We start from the raw sequence: 22,620 nt of genomic DNA, 5'->3' as shown, positions 1-22,620 counted from the left end.
TTTGTGTAACCTTGATACTGATATCTTTACTAAATTTAGAATAAAGGCCAAGAAGAACCAAAAGAAAAAATTAATTGCCTGACAAATCCTGCTGTTTACCACCTGAATGTGCAAAAGCTTGCGTGCCATTTTAAAATGCTCTGCGCGCCAGGTGTTGGACACCCTGCTTTAAACAAACTGCTTAAGTGCTTATGTAAAAAGGCGCCGCAGTTCAGTTGTGCAAAATGCTCTTAATCAGTTAAAAGGAAAAACAAAAAACCTTGTAGGCCTACAGTAAAATTACCTTTATATAGTCAAATTTGCTTTTTACAAATAAAACTTTGACCAAGATCGAACCCACAAACAGCTAAAAATGACCCAAAATAATTTTAAAACTCTAAAACCCAGTTTACCGTTGAAGCACAGATTACTTACTATGGTAAATAGTACTATTGCTCAAGTTCGTTACATATTTGGCTAATCAAATCGATCTTGTCGGCATTCGACACTTTTGCAACACTACACCCGTACATTTGAAATCCTGAATCACTTGATAAAATATATCGAACGAGCATGAAAATGACAATAATCATGAAAAGTTCTGCTTATACAGTGTACACATATAATACAAACTTAGTCACAGGATGTTGGTATGAACAAAATGTCACTTGATTACGGTTAGAGATACAAAATGCCAAAATCATTTTTGCTAAAATTGCATGATTTAAAGACGCAATATATGAAAAGTAGTGCAATTAGAGTAACACACACGGGTAAAATCTAAATAAACGATACTAACAATTAGGATTGGTAGATAATAACAATATATAGACTACAACTTGAAACAGGTCTATATGAAAGACAAGTTGGTTTCAGTAAAAAATCGAAAAATACGTTGGTATTAAGGACTGTTGGTATTAACATATTTATATGACTGAAGGTAGTTAACATGAGGTTTGGACCAAGACACATATGAATCCAAAGTTATTAAAGTAAAAATTTGGCTGCAAAACTGCCGTATTTCAAAAATTGCGCTGAATTAAATAGAAACGTTGATGTAAACGACAAACATGCTTAGAAGTAAGCGTTTCGCTTTTCAGCCACAGTTTTTATGTAGTTTTGGTGGCTTGCAAACAATTTGAAGGAAGCCTCAATGCGTTTCCACTTTGCACCTTTTGCTTCGTATCCGGGCTGTGAAAAAGATAATTTTATAAGCTTGTGTGCATCAATGATCTTACTTAAATATTTTTAATACCTCCTTGGATTTATACTCAAACTACATGATACAAATGCAGCTTGTCCACGAAAAATGTTAGACAATTAGTGGTTGTTATTTCTACTCGGTTTTAGGTATCATCTATGTTTGCGAACACAGAGGGTTTACACTTACAGACACGGAAAGATTTCCAATCACTTCTCCGGAGTCGTCATGGAAATTGATGGCGACCGTTTCAATCCAGCTGTTATCAGTGTTACGATGATCATCACAGTACCCACGGAAAATCTGAAAGTAAAGAGGTTGAAACTTACGAAACTTAAAAGATGAAGACTTTATGTTAACATGTAGTTTATCTAATGATGTGGCCACTGGCGCCCACTTACGGGGAGGCGGGGAGGCGCCGCCTCCCCGCGTATTTGCATTCCCAACCACGTCACAAGCAAGATTTGCAAATTAAATATATTTTGTTCTTTTACTGCCCTCTCTACAATATATTATTTACCCGAATGCATAGTGTTACGTCATAGACGCAAGGTAAGTCAATGATCAGACGTTGATGTTCCAAAGTTTATTCTTTAAAATCAAGCCAACAGAATCATGAGTAAGCAGCCGACAATAAAAAGCTTTTTCCGTCAAACTTCCGAGGTAAATGTTACAGTGGCGCCCGTATGCAGTGACAGAGTGGTAGTAGCCGCGCAAGAAATCGTAGTTGAGACAGAGCCAGCAACTTCACAGCATGGTCGCAAATTCCAACAGTCGTGGATTGAAGAGTTCCATTGGATTGATTAAGATTCAGTCAATGACAGTTTGACGTGCAAGGTCTGTAAATGGGCCTATGAAAACAACCGAGTTGGACCAGCTTCACGAAATTTTTTGGAAGGCCAAGGTATTGTTTGGGTTAAGGGATTTAACAATTGGAAAAAAGGAAAGCCTGGTCTGCTAAAACATCACGAAAGCAAGCACCACAAGGACCTTGCCTCGGTTCAAGCCAGCGATGCAGGTGATGAGGCACTGATGGATCGAAGGAAAAAAAGTATTGCCAGTAACAGAAAAGCTCTGCATGCTATTTTTGAAAGCGTGATTTTTTTGACACGTCAAGGCCTAGCATTACGTGGTCATACAGATGTCAATTCCAACATGATGCAACTAATTAGATTTTTAGAAAAACAACAACACAGAGTTGAAGGATTGGTTGCAAGGCGATAAAAAATACAGATGGCTGAGTCATCGCATACAAAATGAAATAATACAAATTTGTGCATTTGCTGTTACCAAAAAAATTGTTTCTGAAGTGAACGATGCTAAGTTTTTCAGTATTATAAGCGACGAGACGACGGACATTTCATGCAAGGAACAAGTTTCTGTGTGCATACGCTTCGTGACTGAGCAACTTGAAATAAAAGAAAGTTTGCTCGGGCTGTATTCAACAGCATCAACCAGCGCTGAAAGTCTAGTTGCAGTAATTATTGGTGCTCTGAATGAACATCATATTGACATAAATAATTGCCGTGGACAGTCATATGATGGTGCAGCAAACATGCGAGGGAACATAAGTGGCGTGCAGGCACGAATTCGGCGAATAAACCCGTTAGCCACATTTATTTACTGTGCCGGTCACCAGTTGAATCTTGTTGTACAAGAAGCTCTGAATTTGCACACAGAAGCAATTACTGCGATATCTGTTCTTAGCAGTGTGGTTAAGTTTATTAAGTCTTCTCCTAAAAGATTGGCAATGTTTTCCAATTTCAACGTTGGCAATGAAAATGAGTGTTTGTCAAAGAGTCTTCGTCCATTGTGCCCCACCAGGTGGGTTCTTCGCTTGCCTGCTCTGGAATCATTTTTGCAGATTTATGAAAAAATTCTAGATTGGCTTGAAAGTTTGCAATCCGAAACTTCGATAGATGTGGTTACACGTTCAAATGCGCGCTCTCATCTTGGTTCCCTGGAAAAGTTTTCGACTTACTTTATGCTGCGTCTAATGGAAAGATTTTTGATTCCCGTTCATCCAGTTCACACTAAAATGCAACTTAGAAATACAACTGTGGCCGAAGTTCAGGAAATGATTGGAGACTGGTAAACACGTTTTCAGAGGAGAGTGCTTCCGACAAAAATGCGGAAGCCTTTGTACAATCTGTAGTGGATTCAGCGAGTCAACTTAAAATATCTGAACCAGTTGTTGCATCAATTTGACTCCCCTTCATTATTACAAAAATATTTACACAGAAATGTATCGCTTGGCAAACTGTGCACTTGTTAACCAATTTTCTAGAGAAAATTTGGCAAAAGTTCGGTTGATGAAGGACACACTTCTTTGCAAACAAGTTGACCAGGCACAGTTAATTGAAAACTTTCCCGACGTCAACTGCAATCGCCTTTCCTTGGAAGTCCAGTATTTCCAAAATTACCTTCAGCATCTCCACATTTCGAAACCAACAATTGGAAACATTATTGAAATATTTCGCAAAGAACCGACCCTTAAATACGCCCATCCAAACATGACAACTCTTCTTCGTTTGTATATGTGTTTGCCATCCACTTCTTGCGAGGCAGAAAGATCTTTTAGCACTCTACGTCGAATTAAAACGTACTTGCGTTCCACCATGTCACAGGAACGTCTCAACAGCACCTGCATTTTAAGCACCCACAAGGAAATTGTTGACTCTCTTGATGTGGATCAACTTGTCACTGAGTTTGCTGCTCAGAATCCAATTAGACAAAACACATTTTGTCAATGAGCAATAAAGCATTTCTGTTCTTTCCTTGTAAATAAAATCAACATTTCACAATTTACTAGTTTCTATATGAAAAAAGCAGTGTGTAAATAAACTACACGCACGCGGCACGACGTAAGATATAAACTAATTGCAACATAATACAAAGCATTCAGCAAGCAGGCAGTTGACGTCACCCAATAGAATACTAATTGTCTTAAGGACTGTTGCGTCACATGACGATTGTTACGTTTAACTGATAAAACTAAATTTACGCCGCTTGGTTAAAACGACGTAACAGTAAGTTTAACCTTCCAGTTCCAGAAGTCATGTCGTGTGCGTTACCAGCGTTTAGCATTAACTTGTGAGTAGTAGTTTTGCAGGTTAAAAATACTTGCCAAAGTACTTTTAAATTGCGTTACCACCACGTGCGGAAATTATTACGTCATCAGTTAATGTTGACCGAGTCGTGTATGGGCGTTTACGTGTAAAAAGCTGGGAGCCGGCGTTTTTTGTACTATGTTAGGTTAGAAAGTTTTGCTTCAGCCTCCCCGCATATTTTTTCAAGTGGGCGCCTATGGATGTGGCCCACCAGGCAACCCATTCAAATAGGTGTCTGTAAATACCACTTGACCGCTGTGGACAATCTATCGTTATTCGCCTCCCAACAGAAATAGTCCTAACCATAAAAGCATTTTCACAGAATTATCTTTTTAAAATTTAAACAACAACTGTTGCGGCAGTATTTACAGGTTGTGTGTACTGGTTGGCCCCCATTTAAAACCATCGTTTTGCGCAAAATAAAAACAAAAAACGTAAAATGGTTTAGTCTCTCATGTTTGGTATTGTTGGGTATCTCACTGCCTCAATGGCAAAGTTCTCAAATCCACATACCTCCGATCCGCTGGTTTTAAAAAAGTTTGCAATTTTTCGTTTCAACTCATTTTGATCCTCCTCGTTCATATTCGGGTTTCCGCATACCACTTCTTCTTGGAACTCGCGCAAAAGCGTCGCAGTTACTTTTTCTCCTGGGTCTACCATGCCCTGATTTTAAACAAAATCAAATCTGTGTAACTGAGTTAAGTTGGTGCTGAAAATCGTGTAATATTCCAAATAGGCGTCTTAGTATTGATATATACTGGATAAGACACTGACTGTTGATGTCTTCGATTTCAAACCTCTTAACTTTTACTAGATGCGTAGAGTAGGTTCACCGGCTTACCCCAGGAATCGCCCATTCGCCGGTATCTTCACGTTTAATGGCGATAAACTCAAGAACTTTTTTTCCATCGATTGTCAAATCGGTTCCATCATCGGCTTTCTCCCAGCGCGTCACAATAGGGTCAGCAGCGTGGTTTGGTCCATATCTACCCAACAGACCCCGTCCTCTCAAACCGGTTCGACCTTTCGGGTTTCTGCAACAATATTAAGCAGAGTTGTAAACGGGCATTACATTGGAGCTCGAACCTGGCCCGAATTGTTTTTGAGAAGCCCGTTTAGGCCCGAAAGTTTAATTGACAGGAAGACCAAGACAACAAACTCAACATAGACAATTGGTCTTGAACAAGGCGTTTCAGGGCTGTTTGACATTAAGTTAAGTCAAGTAACTGGCTACTTAGCTAGATAAATTTATGCAAAAAAAATACTGACACATGTGGCCTACAGGCCCGTTTTTTCAAAGAAACCTAAGCCCGAACCCGGACCGACTTAGAACTTTGATATTAAGACAAATTGTGGAAAAGGAAGCGATGTCTGCTCGAAACTTTAAACAATCCGACTCAATAACCATAACAAAACAAATAATTCCTATACTAACCGAGGCATTCCACCAATGACACTGTATGTCCTAATATAACTGCTTCGGTCCACTTTATAGTTATCGTCGTACTCGTTGAAGCGTAATCGTTTTTCGACGCGAGTGCCCTCAATTGACGGATCGGCCCACGCAGGTCTTCCCTTTACCGACGGTGCCGTGTAAAATACAGGCTTGTAAGTCGCCATAGGAACCTATGTAAAAAATTTAAGATAAGTATAACAAGTCCGCATGATAAAATATAGTGCAAAGACCTAATGTCTGATCCACAAATAGTTACAAAATAAGTTTTGTGTGGCAAACCGAGGAGTTTTTAGCAAACTCTACACATTTGAAATCACACACAAGATTAAAATGTCATATTTGTTTGATGGCTACACTAGCCAATGCGGCCGATTTCTCGTCACCAGCTGCACTGATGAGACCTTATAGGTCGAAACAGTGTGCACTGTCTGCTGTTTGAAATCGATTTCAGAAGGCAACTCGCCAAAGCTACAGATTTTCCCTTCTGCAGTCAGTCCCCAAAAACTACAAATAAGAGCTTCTTACCGTCCAAGACACCATGTGATCAGGAACCGAAAATCGATTGATCTTGCCCTCTGTATCAGGATAAGGAGAACTCCGCGACTTGGCGTGAACTGTGAATAACAATGCTGTTTATTTTCACGGCCCAACTAACCGTTAAAACCGTTCATGACAATGGTGTTTGTATGACAATGGTCCAGTTATTGGTTTCATTGCACCATTCAAAACAGTTATTCTAATTTTTTCCGTCTTGTCTTGCCCGAAACGGTATGAATAGATAGGTTATTTTGTCGATACAACTTTGCTTAAAACTGTCAGTGTCCATTTGCGCTAGTTGACTGAGTTATTAAAAGCTAGTTAAAATCCTTGAATGTATGCTGTATGTAATATCGTCAAGGTTTGTTTTGCTTCTAACCTCTGTTGATCAGATGTAAAAACATGCAGCCATTTACCATCTAAATGCAGATTCGTCGGTGTTGTGTTGTTGTCTTGCAAGGCCTGCATTATCCATTCAAGCGACTCGTTTGTACGACTCAGGTGCGCTTCGAGTTGCTTTACTCGCTTGTTGATCTTCTTCTGGCGTGTCAGATGTTCTGAGAAACTTGCCACCGAACTTACGACATTGTCCAGTCTATTGTGCAAAAGTGAATGCTTTTTTACGGTTTTCGCCACTAAAACAGAATACATGTCTAATCCGAAAATCTAACCGGTCACTTATGCCTTGGATGCGCGTGGGAACATTTCGGGACTCTTCAGCCCGTTTTTCGGCCAAGTAACTATCAGTGGTCCAGTGTTCAAACTGTCGTAAGTTGTTGGTTTCGTTTTCATCAAAACTGCGATCTGCAAAAAATACATAAATAATAAAAAAGCACGTACACAGTAAAGTGTAACAGCTAATGCTAACTTGTCACATACCAAATTGCTTACGACTTACGACCTCTCTGCTTAACCAACCTATATAACTACGGCCAATAGATTGACATGTAAAGGAATAGACTAGGTTGTACAGCGCGTTTCACGATTTTAAAAAAAATTGGTCATGAGAAAAAAGTTTGGCTCACAGAAAGCGTTGTCACGTTGCGGATCGGACCAAATGGAGCAAATGTACCAGAATATACTGAGTGGTGCAGGAAGCGCAGGTCGACCATAGTATTCCTGAATTAACTCGTATCGCTGATATTTCCAAATGCTGTCAGTGTTTTCTTCCAGTTTGGTGAAGGTGTAGCTAAATGATCAACCACAAATTGTGCTGATTTTAAACATTCAGAAACAAACAACGACTAAAAAATTAACACAAGCAGCAGGCGATTTTGTACCAGTTTACCTGAACATAGCGATAAGAAGGTTTAGCAGAAGAATGTTGGCCAGCAGCATGTAAAATGCCGATATGATGGGCACCACGTCCTGTTGTTGGGGACAACGTTGGGAACCGGAGTCTATTAAGTTCTGATCGTTTGTGCACTCGAAAGCAGACGATGCTATGACAAAAAGTTATAGTTTTCAAAGATAACATTATAATTTATTGGGGACATTTTATTACTTATTCATTGGTATTACTTATTTCACAAGTCAATCATGTCTGATTCGTACAAAATAAAATACCAGCTGTGTACATATTTAAACTTACTTGGGTCGTAGTTGATTTCGTCAAGGAAAAGTTCGCCGTAAATCTGCCAGTATGGTTTATAGAAGATGCCGGTAATTGCAGTCCAAGCGCGGGTCTCATTGGGGTAAAGCAAACCTTGACTTGTGACCCCATACGCCAAAACGAAGATCGCCACGATAAAGATAAAAAACCAAAGGTCCAGTAACTAAACGAGAGAAAAAAAAGGTTACACCGCCCCAGACCAAAAGCATATGTGTCACAATAATGCAGTATTCATTTAAACAACGAGTTTAGTGAACGAGATAAAGTTGCACGCTTTATAAACCATGCTTATATAGTGTTTCAACACTATAGTGTTTCAAATTGATAGGATTATTTGTGTTATATTTTCAAATGAGTAAAGTACATACTATGCATAAAAATCTGGAAGAAAAATAAGGAAAACTGTAACAAACAACATATTTTAATCCACACACATAAAGTTTATTTCAATAACCCACCATGTTGCCGACCATGACAACTTTCGGGCCAATCGTTTGACTAAGAGTGAAGACATGAAGAAGCCGGATGCAGTAAACTATGAAGGAAAGGCAAAGGACAACCCGAGCTCCATTTATGTCCGCATTAAAGCTGAAAGATAACACATGGCAATGACCATGCAAATGTTGAGTTTACATTTCGCTTATTAAAAGAACACATAATGCAGTAAACAATCACCAACCCGTTAGGAAAGAGGGTGGGGTCACGGATATTACTTCGTTAAACCATCCATTTTTCGGGTTTTCTACTTGGTCTTCACGTCACAAGCATATGTGACGTAACATATACTAACAGACACTCGTCTTTTATCACAACCCTAAACTGCAAGCTCTATATGCCGTACATTTTCTTGAGCTGTTAAGCAATGGGTACCAGAGTTGCAAGTCGGGCCGGGTTCGGGCTTAGATTTCTTCAAAAACTTTACACTTTGTGTCAGTACTTTTTTGAATAAATTTAACCAGCTTAAGTAGCCAATTGCTGGGTCTTGCCCAATGTCAAACAGCCCTAAAACGCCCTGTTCAGACCAATGGTCGATTATTATCTTTTGTGTTTGTTGTCTTGGTCTTTCCCGAGGCTCCAATAAATAAGTTGGATCTGTCAATCAAACTTTCAAATATAAACAGGCTTCTCAACAACGATTTCGGGCTCGGGGCCTGTACGTGTTTGGGCCATGGGCGCCGTCACGTAGGGGCAAGAGGGGGCACTTGATCCCCCTTGTAATTTCAGTGTAGCTCAATTTAATATATTTTGCAGCAATCCTAATTAAAGTGGCAGCGCGGGGATTTGTAACATCGTTTAATGTTTTAACTTTTAGGCAACTCAATTGTGAAGTACACGTTTTATGCCTGCATAAGTAACAGATTCTTGATGCGGTAAAGTATGAGCTAAAATTTGCCCCCTCTTGCAAAATTTTCTGCCGGCGCCTATGGTTTTGGACGGGTTCGGGCTCCATTTTAAGCAGGGGCGGCTCGTGCGAGGGGGCTGCGGAGCTGCAGCACCCCCTAGATATTTTTACTTAATATTCCTACCACAATATTACAGATAACTTCCATTATATTCTCTTTTTTTATTCTTTAGCAATATATAATTAGAAAAAAAATCCACCTTGATCGGCATTTTTTTTCCTTTTTCTTAAAAAAAATTATTGCATTAATATGTTTTCTATGGTTGAGCTGCAGCTCCAGTTTCGTGACGTTTCATGACGTTTTGCAGTTGTGCGCATGCGCACTTGGAAAAGCTACATGCCGGGCGAAATAGGCGACAGGGGGCTGTGGCTGCCGCAGCCCCTCCTGTGACGTAGCGCTAGTTGTGTTGTCTGCTTCGCGTCAGTGAACTCCAAAGCCAAACCCGTGTACTATATTCTTAAGTTCGGCAGTGAGAATGAGAACAGTTAGATAATTATTTTGCTATCTTATAATTTATTTGTTTGAAGGTTAGTGGTAACTTTTTAAGATGACTGTACGTGAGTTTCAGTTGTTGCAGTTATCATTGAATTAAATAAGTGTATCTAACACCTTGAAAAGTCACGACATTTATGATAAATAACTAAATCAAAAACTTTTAAGAAAATATGGTATAAAACATCTGCTACTCCAATGCCATGCAGGAATAAGCAACAACAAGAAATACTCAGTTTTAGTTCTTAATGCAATCAAAGAAAAAATAAATTTGTGACTGTGAAGTTAAATGCCTCACTGAAATTCAGGCAATATCAAATGCAGAACAAACAATTCCGGAAGCAACAGGATTTTTTAAATACCTGAGTGAAGACAATTTGAAGTTTTGGTTTCTTAATACACCATGTGGACAGTATTTGCAACCAAGTGCAATCATGTGTATTAATTAATGGACATGTACTGTTTGTCTAAACAGTAGCTGCTAAATTGCTTCGCAGGAAGTGTTTCTTAAGAATGAACATTCTACAGACAAGATACAGATAGTAGTGACCACCAAGCACATCCTATTGTTGACAAAGAAAAGCTAGTTACTGAAATGAAAATGTTTCTGAAGATCTGATGTTCATGATTACTTTGAAAATAATCTAGATGATGTTTTGACAAGTGAAAGACTTAGAGTGCTAGTACTAAATAGAAAAACAGTTTCTCAGTTGTCATTTGGAATCAAGGAAGAAGCTATCAATTATCATGCCCAAACTATAACTTTATGATTCTTTTTGGTTGTAAAAAGGAAGCACAAGGTTTAATAATATGGTTTAAATTTAAGTGGGAGTGTTGTAAATTTTAAAGCTTGAAGGAGTTTTGCACTTAAAAAAAGCAATTACAAGCTATTTGCCAGCAAATAAAGCAGCAAGTATAGCAGTTAAGAATCTGAAAGACAAATAATAGTCTGTACACAAAAATTCAAAGAAAAGATGTTAAAATAAACAAGTTCTGACACAAATGTAAAGTGGTTGTTAAATTTGTCAGTTATGATACCAATAAACAGCTGTATGGCTAGTTTTTTTGTGTGTGACATCAACCTGTGAAGTGTCATAGAATATGTTAAGCGCTGACTGTGACCATAAGTTACTTAAATGAAACAGGACCATTTTTTAAATGTTGTCGAACTGAAATACTTCAAAGTTTTTCGACCCATTACTTTTTTTCTTATTGTTTTTTCTATATTCTTGTCGTGTTTTACCGTATTTACAACCGCTTCGTTTCGAGTCCGTGTCACGTGTGTTTTTGTTCCACATTATTACTGCATGTTATTGAGTTTGGCCCGTCGCTGTGCAAGTAAACAAAATACACAAATGATATCGTCTGCTGTTTACACTCGTGTACATTACTGCGTAACAAAAATTACGTCACAATGGAGTTGCTAATTAAGATTTGTATTACTTGTTTTTCTACACAAAACAATGGCTAGAAAACTAGAAATGTAGCTTTTGTATATATTGCTAACTTATATTTGTTCAATAAAGGCTAAAATTTGGAGCAGCACCCCCACAATTTTTAGGCACGAGCCGCCACTGATTTTAAGGTCTATTTGCAACTCTGTTGGGTACCACCATCCAGGTTGGCACCAAGCCTAAAACAAACCACATGGAGTCAAACGAATTCCAGTGCAAATTATTTACATATCTAACACCGGTATATAAGGATTTGCCCATAATAGAATAGCAAAACCGACGTAGCCATATAAGAGAACGTGTTTTGCTCACAGAAGGTTATGCTGTTGGCTAAGCTTCAAAATCGGCCATTCGGCCAAGCCTTTGCAGAAAGCACTTACCGCAAACCAAATCCTAGGTAAAACAACAGAAGACCAAGTAAATCCATTTTGTTCCAGTGGTTACTAAACCAAAAACCCACTTGCTGCAGTAGGGTTTTGTCTTTGCGTCGAAGCATCTGCAAAACAATAAAAGCTGTATCCTCTGGATTTTGGTTGGTCCACTTTAAGGGGGGGATAAGTTTAAGATATATTTTTCTTTGTAAAAAAATTATATGTTTCTCAGACTGCATACCTCATTGACTTCATCAAAGGAAAGTATGAACACCCAAACTAACAAACACCATTCAGCAACGGAAGGGGCAACCAATGTAGTAACTGTTCCCGTGTATGGAAACAGGTTAAAGAGCAAGATGTATGTAAAAAGTGTCAGGAACAACTGAACAGAAGTGACAAATATTATTTGTTTCACCACAACATAAAAACATTTCTGGGTGTTTTAAGTTATGAAATATTTTGTGAGACAAAGTAGTTATTTTACAACACTCTGCTGCACCAGATACTGGATATGAAAAAGGTAATTGTTAACAGGGTTAAAGGTTTTTGTCAGTAAACACACACTAAAGCAGTGGTTCCCAACCGGGGAGGAATTCCTCCCTGGGGAGGAATTTTATGAGTTCAGGGGAGGAATTTCATAAAAACTGCAAAAAAATACATGGGAAATGTTACAGAATATTTTTGTGTATACATTATTATGTCCATTATAATTTGGACCCGGTTCACATTTGGTAAAGGATTCTGAATGGACATCCCTAATTATAAGGTCTATTTCAAATTGCTATATTTTTTTATGTTATATTTGTTTTTCGTCTTATGGGGAGGAATGAATAGTTCGAAAATGGGCGAAGGGAGGAATGTAACAAAAAGGTTGGGAACCACTGCATTAAAGCATAAGCATAATTTGTATATTTGGTCATAACTGCTACAAACTTACCAGGTGAAACATGATGTTGACAACATACTTTGTGATCGGTGCTTGGTGAAAAATTAAAAACTTTTTGAAGAATCCAGGTTCCTGATGTTCCTGTTGAGTTGATGCTTGGTTTGAGCCGCTTTCTATAGCTATACAATTTCACAATACATTCATTGTTTTTCGAGTCAAAAGAGTGTTTGGGTCAAAACACATGTTCAACAATTATAAAGCAACGTCACTGAAACAAAGTGCCACTTACAATTGTATTGATCTCTTCTATGGCCTGAACCGTCTGGGTTTGTTCTTGAAAACTCAATGTTAAAGATTGGACAAATAAAAAAGAATGCAGACAGAAGGTGCAACATCCCTTTCCATCCAATCAGCTTCATGCCACCCTTCCAAATCCGGTTAAGAAGGTTTTGTAAAGCAGGATGAGCCACAACATCCTTATCAAATGAATTAAAAAACATTACATGTTAATTTTAATGATCACTGATAAAATGGCATCATTTTATTGAATTCCATTTTAGACAAAAAATTCTGGTTCACAGAACTTTGTGCATAGAACTTCCTAATTCTTAGTGCAGCAGCCACATTTTTATGATATGGACAGAAACTTAGTCTCTAAAATATGCATGAAAACAAAACAATTCCACAACAGTGATAAGCAATATGAGACTAATGTGAAATGTAAAATCTACAATTACCAAAATGTATGAAAACTGTCAATGAGCTGTTTTACTGTATTGGGAATAGCGTGAAAGATACTAAATAAGTTTGAGAGCTGCAAGATTGATAAGACTGATAGATGATGCTCATTCCCAGGAGTCGTAACGAGTCCTATCAGTTGAGTCTCAAGTCATTAGGGGTTTGATTCCCAAGTCAAGTCAAATGAAGTTTTGAGTCTTATTTGTATAGATCTTGTATAATAGTTCATCATGACATTTTTCTCTTAAAAATTGTCACTACTTCATTACATCAAAGATAACCTATCAATGGTGTCCCCTTCTTTGAGAACAGTCAATTTTAATGAAACACCATTAATTGACACTCATTAAACAGTATCAACAGGAATGTCAAAACCCCAAAATTCATATTTTTACTGCATGCACTAGTAGAGTGTTTGTACAGTAAAGTAAGTGCTTAAAAGCAAATACTTGGTAGTGAAAAGTACTACATTCGCTTAAAAAAAAACAGCAACTACAATGCCCAAATGCAGCAGGAAGGAAGTTTTTGCATGTAACAGCGGCTTTGTTACATGAAAAAAGCAATAATAACTATGCCTAGAAGAGTAAAGTGCTGCTGTGGTTGAAGCCAAATGCACATGATTTCTGTTAAGAAATTTACTTCAAGTTTGAAGGAATAACAAGTCCAAGTCAAATCAAGTCTTTTCACAGATCAGACTCGAGTGAAGTCAAGTTATTGAAAAAGGTGACTCAAGTCAAGTCACTGACTCAAGCCTCCCCATCACTGATCATTTCTATGTTGCTATTTGTTACATTAAATCTGCACATTTTAGCAATATATCCTAATTTAAAATTGGGAAGTATTGATGAAGGTTTAGATATAATTGTGGTGTTATGTTTTTTTACCACATGAATTTAATTAAACCCATCTCATTGATATAATGCCCAAAAATACAGGCTTTCATTCAGCAAACTGGTATTATAATGTAGGTGATTTAACCATTACGATTCCTCAACAAATTGGATGTGCATTAAAGATGAAGAAATGGAATAAAGAAGATTGAATCTCTGTTCTGTGATAAATAGACATATTTGTATATCTGTAAAAGGTTTACACTTGACATTGACAAATATTTTTGCACAACTTGGAACTGCATAGCAATGCAAATATTTTCTCAGTTCAGACAGCTCACATGTAACATTTAAAGTTTACTAAATTTAATGAGGTTTTAAAAAAGTAAACACAGTTGCTAAAATTTATGCATACAATAAATATTTGACACTTAACGATTTCTGTTTCTGAGAAATTAGGTACTTTTTAACAAAATGTCTAGCCGCTGTAACTGTACTGCTTAAACATAATAAATTCTCTAAATGATGGTTCTTTTTAATAACATGTTCATGTTACTCTTGTTTGGTTAAAAAAGTTAAAATACAAAATAAGACAAGAACTAACTGAGCTTGTTGAATCCACGGCCAACTGCAAGCATGTAAGGTCTCCCCACTTTTCAAGTTTTCTGATTAACAGGTCATTTGTCTTTTTCTCATCTTCTTTCATACATTGAGTGAGTACCTCTTTGGTGGTGGTTATGTATTCTTCAGCATGCTGTTTTAAGTCACTCCTCTAAAAAAGGAAATGTAATCATCTCAGCCCTAAAGTGTCGATGCCATAGGCGCTGAGTAGGCGGTGGCGCCTCCACCTTGGGTTTTTAAAGCACGGTGGCGGCCACTGTGGATATTTTGGTTAGTTGGAAGTGGTAACGTTTGAAATATCGTCAAATCTGAAGAAAAATTAGGAACAGTTTTGCTTTTAAACAAACATGCTGGCGATACAGCCACAAAATGTGGCTTAAAACTGCAACCTGTTTTGGTTAGTGCTTTGTTTATGACGTCAAACACACAATTGTCTGCCAGTGAATGTTGGGCCATTGTTGTGTACAGTGCAAATGTGATTTAATAAATGGTTATACTTGACAAAACTGTTCTTAAATGCTTTAAAGCGAACTAAACATTATTTCAATCATATCTTTTTTCTGATTTTGATGAACGTTGCATTCTATAGAAAGTTTGTTTGACTTTGAATTTTTATGGTTGCACGCAAATGTGATTTAATAAATGGTTATACTTGACAAAACTGTTCTTAAATGCTTTAAAGCGAACTAAACATTATTTCAATCATATCTTTTTTCTGATTTTGATGAACGTTGCATTCTATAGAAAGTTTGTTTGACTTTGAATTTTTTAAATGCTTTAAAGCGAACTAAACATTATTTCAATCATATCTTTTTTCTGATTTTGATGAACGTTGCATTCTATAGAAAGTTTGTTTGACTTTGAATTTTTATGGTTGCACGCATTAGTTTTATGTCCGCCACCTTGCATTTTTGTAAAACTCGCCGCCTATGGTTGATGCGCAACAGGCGTACTATGATTGTTTTAAACTTCATTTATATATTCCACAAAAACAACCCAATTTTCTAATGCCAATAGGAAAAATCTGATTATTATTTATCAATTTACCAAAGACTTGGCAACACTCATTTGAGCAATTCCTTTTAACATTGCTGTAGCAGCAAAAGCAGCAGGCAGTTGTTCATACATTGCTCTCCAAATCACACGAGCCATATCTCGTTTGTTTAATAAAATTGCCCACTGAAAGACCTCCCTCAAAGGGTCAACTGGTTTATCTCTGGGTTCCTGTACATTTTGAATCCAAAGAAAACAATGTTTTAGAACACACTGTATTGTATTTAAATATATGAGCAACAACACACTAATTTAATGTTTACCTGTGCTTTGTAAGATGAACCAAGAAGTTTCTTCATTAGCCTGAAGAAAATAACAAAATACAAGGGTAAAAGTTAAGCCAGGCAATGACCCAAGACAGACTTTCTTCTGGTCATTTAAAGTCAATAAATTTATTTATATAACATCTAACAAAATTTACCCATTTTTTACAAACTTTTTTTTGCCATCATCATCAAAAACATTTGCATGCACTTAGTCAGAAAAAATGATATATAAAGGTATAAAAATTCATACATTGTCAAATTCTTTATTTCAAATTGCTTCAGGTCATTTTTAGGACAGTATTTGCGTAACATGTTTTTCCCATAGAAAGTACCAGAAACACTGCGGTACAAATCCAGCAAATGACCCCACTTGAAATTGTTTTGCAAGTTCACGCCATGGTCAATAAGAACTCGAACAAATTCTGGTTTATCCTGTAACATTCAACAAGACCAGCATTATATATTGTGAGTGTGGCCCCCAAACTTGTTTGGCCCATTCTCAACCGTCGGATCTATGGAAATTTAAATCCATTTTGTATTCTTGCATTTAGAAATTATACAGCCTGTCTTTGGTGCAAACTTTCTGTTCAACCTATAGTCTAACCTGTTCTGTCCAGCCTACAGTGTGTGCAACCTTGATATGAAATTAGTTGTTACAGGTCACAAATGTATTTACCAAAGTTTGATACCAAATAAGTTCATTTACACCAGAGATTGGCAAAGCAGGTAGACATTGGATTATTAAAGTCATTTTGATAGGACAGTTTGCTTTAAAGGTGCTTTAAACCAGTGGTTCTCAACCGCCGGTCCGCGGACCGGCACCGGTCCGCGTCAACATCAACGATCCAGCCGGTCCGCCAAATATATTACAATTTTATATCTCAATTGCAAAATGCAAGATATTGAAGGCAGAGAAATCGTGTGGAAGTCAACGCTCTACTTCGCCTTGCAAAAAACTTCATTAGAACCGCGTTTAACACGTATGATATCAAACAGACAGCAGCAAACTTCTCATTAAATTGAATTTTCGTATTTTTTTGATCTGCATATTTTTGTCGTGATTACATTTTGGGTTGAATTTGAAAGTCCACCGGTCCGCAAAATTATTTTTGAAAGTTTACCGGTCCGCAAACTTAAAAGGTTGAGAACCATTGCTTTAAACAACTTCAAGCCAATGATTTGGACAGGCCTAAACAAGTGCAGTAGGTACTTAAATTGAGCATGATGGAAAAAATACCCACCACATGTGAGGACATAACTCAACTTTTCTTGTTGTATTACAAAATTACAGTTAAAAGATAAAGGTTGTGAAAAACATAAGCTTAAAATCAGAAATTATGCCATATTCACCTGTTTTACAGCAGTCACAAATATCTCTGTCAAAGACTCTTGAGAAATTTTGCAATCGTCTGTAAGAATATGTGAATCTGCCATATCACTTCTGTTCCAAGCTAGTGCTAGTTTTAACTGATGTTCATAGTTGTCATCTGTATTTTGATTTTGTAAGGAGTCCGCTGTCAAAAAGTCAAACATAACTTCCTTGTTATAAATTAGAAAATAACAAAAACAGTAAAAAAGAAAGGATAAAACATTTTCAATTTAATCTTTTAAATTGACCTTGATAATGTCGTCCAAGGTCAGTTTTTAAACACAATTGTAAAAGAGTTGCAATTGTTGTAGTACAGACACTATAAGCTAAAAAGGCATTTGGTTCAAAAGTATACATAACAAATGTTTCGGGGGCCTGTGGGTGAACCGCTGGCTCATTCACGGTCAAACTTCAGGAGAATCGAATTCAAATTAATAACTAGAAGGGTGGCTTTCTGATATACTTCCATTTTATATATTCTATACGATATTTATCAATTTACTATACACATCATTTGATCTACACATATGATTGTTTTTGTAAACAAAAACTAATGGGTCCCCACGCGCGTGTTTGTGCAGATTTACGGTAAACAAATGTTGCGGTGATTTTTAGATTCTTAAGGACGAATTTTTAAAAAGCATCAACCCAACAATAAAAAAAATTTGTTCGTATTCTTTTTGCACTATTAATGTCATAGAATTACAAAAACATTAAAAAAAAACAAATACTTTAATTTAATCTCTTGCTTTGACCCAGATATTGTCGTCCAAGGTCGGGTTTTAAACACATTTTTTTCTAGAAAGCTGTAACAGTTGTGTTACAGACACTTTAAATTAAAAAGCAATTTGCTACAAGTGTACACATAACAAATTGTTTTTCATTTAACTTTGTTTCGCAAAACCATTGACCTGTAGTAACCTCTCAGGGTGCACACGCCAAACGACTGTTTGACCTATTGACACCGTTTTCAATAGCACGCCGTCCTTATTGTTCAACAACACTGTTTAACCTAATTTATACATGCCTTGATTATTGATTCCTACATTGATTGCAAAAAAAACGCTACGTTATGACGAAAGAAAGTTCCGAACTGTGTTAGTAATACCTACTAGTTGACCTTAAGTAACCCATGGTCATGCGGCGGCCGACCTGACAACGAGCATTTAGAAAAACACTTATCTTGCAAAAATGTTAAGTTTATTTTTTCATCTTTATTTTGATTAACAAGTTTTGCTTGACATATACGAAACCGAAGCACGCTTATTAGGTTTAAATCACGTCATAGGTGTGAAACCTTTGCCAAAACTGAAAATGTGAGTGATAACTTAATAAAACGAAATAGCATTGCTGTGCAAAACAGCTGATTTCTGATCACCGAAACGACGTCTCGTAAAACGTCTGTCCGACGTCAAGCTGAGCCTTCCTGCTATCGTAAACCATTGAGCTACTCTCTTGGGATTTCTGCCTACAGTGTCTTTCTTGACCAAACGAGCGTTAGACACATTTACGTTTCGGGGGCCTGTGGGTGAACCGATGGGTAATTCGGGGTCAAACTTCTGGAGGATCAAGTTTGGATTAATAACTAACATATGTCCAAATTTGAATAAATTTGAAGCACTCTTTCTTTACCTAACGAGCGTTAAAATTTTACGTTTCGGGGGCCTGTGGGTGAACCGCTGGGTAATTCGGGGTTAAACTTCTGGAGGATCAAGTTTGGATTAATAACTAACATATGTCCGAATTTGAATAAATTTCAAGCACTCTTTCTTCACCAAACGAGCGTTAAAATCCACTGTTTAAGAAAATTATGTTTTTGGGGCCTGTGGGTGAACCGCTGAGTAATTTGGGGTCAAACTTCAGGTGGACCAAGTTTGGATTAATATCTAACATATGTCCAAGTTTCAATAAATTTAAAGCACTCTTTCTTGACCAAACGAGCGTTACAAACCAGCGTTAGACAGAAAAAAGAAAAAAAAATATGGACAAAAACAATATGTGTCCCCTTCAGGGAAGGGGACCCATAACTAACATCTGTCCAAATTTGAATAAATTTAAAGTACAATTTCTTGACCAGCCAAGCGTTACAAACCAGCGTTAAACAAAAACAATTACTTTATGGTTTAAAGTCTAAAAATGGGATCCTGTTAAATCCACAAAATTCTTTAAAAAATCTTACATCGCACCAACCAACAAAGCATAAAAATCCTAAATGATGTACTTTAGTCAGTACAGCCGTTTAAAAAAATTAGGTTTTGGGGCCTGTGGGTGAACCGCTGGGTCATTCAGGGTCACTTCTGGCGGATCAAATTCGGATTAACAACTAACATCTGTCAAAATTTAAATAACTTGGAAGCACTGTTTCTTGACCAAACGAGAGAAAAAAATACAGACAAAAACAACTAACACTAAACATATTTCTGTTGCGATGTTTAGTTCAGGGTTTCCCACACCCTGGCATGAACACTTTCTGCATACAATTATTGAAATGATTGCAGCCCCAAATAATACACCCTTCATCAAATTGCAGGTCAATATGTATCTTTTGTGAGGCAATAAAAGAGTTTACACTCTTAGTGATGACATTACCATGTCGATTATTGTTGCAAATATCGGCATTTGCAGGAAGTTTTTAATAATATTTAAGTCTCAAAAACATAAAGTTCATTGGAACAGCAAATTCAATCCTTACAAAAGAGTCCTTTTTCCTTTGTGTATTTACCCAACCCTATTGTTACCCTTCATTCTCTCAGTCTTTGACCACCCTGGTCCACATAGTTTAAAATACACTTGTTTGTTGGCAATAGATTACAAAAGCTGACTGTCAATAAAAGGTTTATTATAACTTTTACATACCCTGTAAAAGGGATTCCAAAATTGCAATATCTAGTTCTTGCACACTGTCTGGTGTGTCTAGTTGAAATATGGTTATTAAGTTCTTTAATCGGAGGCACTCGCTAACAATGTTTGTCCACTCTGATAACTCCTCATCCTTCCATTCCATTGAGTTTTCTAAGTCGTCAAACAACACAAATTTTACCAAAAAATGCATGGTTAAAACAAATACAATTGAACAATTGTATTAAAAATCTCACCCCGTAACAGATCTTGTATGACTGTAGTAGTAACACTTAGATCTGGATTTGTACATAAAGTTGCAAGAATATTTGCCCATTGTCCTGATCCCCCAACCACTACAACAGGAGTTCCTTCACTCAATGCTTCATAAACAGTCTGGTGGAAAAAAAAAACATTAAAAATATAAAACGCGAAAAGCACACATCCTTTTTTTAACAAACCCTAAGTGACCCTGGACCACCTTGCACAAGCACACAACAAATAAGAACATTCATTCCATCCTGCTGAGATGCAGCTAAAACACAAGAAGTTGTTAAAAAACTCACAAAAACGATTTTCTCGGTGATTATTTTGCTCACCTATATGTTTTTCCAGTTGAGCACGGAACTTAATTTCCTTTCCATATTCTTCAACAGTTTCATCGTCAACCAAAACAAAATGAGTATGATTCTTGTCCAAAACACTAAGTCGACTGCCGTTTTCCAGGTTAATGTCATGCTACAAAATATCCATTAGGCATTTCCATGTAAGAAGGCATATTTCTTTAACTAAACCAGTTAATTACCTTTCCTTTTTCAGTTATGGAAGATTTATTTTGCAAAATTCCCCAAGTGACAATTCCAAGGGTCACAACCTGTAACATGAACAACTTAACACAGCTGTTCTGGCAATTGTACTTTTGTACCACCGTTTCAATGACCTATGCAAGTTGCCTTCATCAGAGTACATAAGACTGAATGTGAATAGTACAGTGCACAATAAACAAAGGAAAAAAAGAACTAAACGAAAGTGTGACAATGCAACAGTGTGCGATAACGATTAATTGGGCCTCAAATTAAATCTATTAAAGTTACAAAAACATGTTACCACCTTATTTGTTTTTTTCTTATTTGACTTGGCAGCAGCATGCTCTTGCACAGCTTTTCCAACATGCTTCATGACACCAGCATTTGTCCCACCAGTAATTATCCAAGCACCTGAAATGATATTCCTTAGTTAAGCAAGTTGCCTGTAAGAACAGTTTTAATTTCAGTTTTCTTTTATAAATACTTTCAATTAAATTGAATAATTGAAATGCATCACAATTAAGTTTTACCTTAAAAAAGCAAATAGGTATAGAAATTTAAAAGTATATAGGTATAGAAATTTTTACGAGCAGAGTTTTTTTTCTAACCTGTTCCTTCTGCAATGTTAATTAAACTCTTTTTGAAGACATTTGTCAGCCTTTGTTTCATCTTAAAGTTTTTTGCACCACCTGTCACAGAAACTATAAGCCTTGGAGGTTGAAGTTCCCATTCCTTTTTGATGAATTCATATACCCGAGAAACATCTTCATTGTGTGAAACTTTAACGTACTGAAACAAAAGTTAATGGACAAACGTCTTCTAATTACCAAATATAATTTAACTGGGAAACCTAAAAATAGCTCTATTAGCTATCATTTTTGAAATGATATAGATAAGAAGTCAGTAAACTGTACTACAAAATTATCCAATATATAATTTAAAAACAAAATGTCCACAGTAGCTACCTTTGCAGACTTGTTGTCAGCGGCACCAATAAACTGCACAGTCCTATTTTCAAAAGGCATCTAAGAATAATGGAACTTATTTTTCACCGAGTTCTTAACTTCAAATTTCAACTTTCTTACTGGAGTTGACAATCTTGACTCTGACACGTTTGTAAATGGCGTTCCTCCTGGGGCCGGACTTTGCATTAAAACTAACTCATTTGTTTCAGATCCATTTCGAGAAGGAGCGACACGTCTATTTGGCATAGTAATATCACACGTCTCTCTTTTTCGTTATGTATCTCATGCTTTTATTTTTAATTGCATCCAATATAAACTTGATTGCCAGGGTTACAACAACGCCTGCTAAGCACAAACAAACTGACCTCGACCTTCAACAAAGCCAAAAATGAAGTAGGGAAAACCCCACAGACAACAAACAATTACAACTCCATTCACAACGTTTCATAACAAAGGATGCCCGTAAGCAACTACAAACAGCTGTTGTTCTCCTGTATGGGGCGCCGTTGTCGAATAAATTAAGTTGCAGCAAGATAGCTAACCTGCAACGAAACATAGCTAACTTACAGCAACTTAGCTAACTTGCAACGCTAAGTTGCGGCAAGATAGCTAAGTTGCGACGCTAAGTTG

General features: G+C 36.9%; 1 protein-coding gene across 2 annotated transcripts; it reads right to left on the bottom strand.

The window, feature by feature from the left end:
- Positions 1 to 511: 511 nt before the first annotated feature.
- Positions 512 to 22,401, bottom strand: LOC145220739 (transient receptor potential cation channel subfamily M member-like 2). 2 transcript variants are annotated; one of them, XM_080087978.1, is made up of 30 exons: positions 22,111 to 22,400; positions 21,991 to 22,050; positions 21,634 to 21,814; positions 21,330 to 21,436; positions 21,025 to 21,093; positions 20,819 to 20,957; positions 20,681 to 20,754; positions 20,477 to 20,615; positions 20,238 to 20,393; positions 17,363 to 17,526; positions 16,263 to 16,444; positions 16,010 to 16,049; positions 15,741 to 15,917; positions 14,677 to 14,844; positions 12,794 to 12,980; positions 12,556 to 12,683; positions 11,857 to 12,000; positions 11,625 to 11,740; positions 8,354 to 8,483; positions 7,875 to 8,058; positions 7,572 to 7,725; positions 7,309 to 7,472; positions 6,955 to 7,087; positions 6,700 to 6,878; positions 6,272 to 6,360; positions 5,726 to 5,916; positions 5,132 to 5,324; positions 4,804 to 4,953; positions 1,370 to 1,483; positions 512 to 1,170 (listed from the first exon to the last, which is right to left on the bottom strand). In XM_080087978.1, exons 1-30 carry the CDS (start codon positions 22,234 to 22,236, stop codon positions 1,054 to 1,056), a joined length of 4,155 nt encoding a protein of 1,384 aa, XP_079944104.1. In that variant the 5' UTR covers positions 22,237 to 22,400; the 3' UTR covers positions 512 to 1,053. The 2 variants fall into 2 exon arrangements, with proteins under 2 accessions (XP_079944104.1, XP_079944105.1); XM_080087979.1 differs by lacking the exon at positions 15,741 to 15,917 and having other exon boundaries at positions 22,111 to 22,401.
- Positions 22,402 to 22,620: the final 219 nt, after the last annotated feature.

This window comes from Phallusia mammillata, chromosome 1, assembly GCF_965637545.1.
Source record: "Phallusia mammillata chromosome 1, kaPhaMamm4.hap1.1, whole genome shotgun sequence".
NCBI classification, from domain to species: domain Eukaryota; kingdom Metazoa; phylum Chordata; class Ascidiacea; order Phlebobranchia; family Ascidiidae; genus Phallusia; species Phallusia mammillata.
This window is presented reverse-complemented; position numbering and strand designations above follow the sequence as displayed.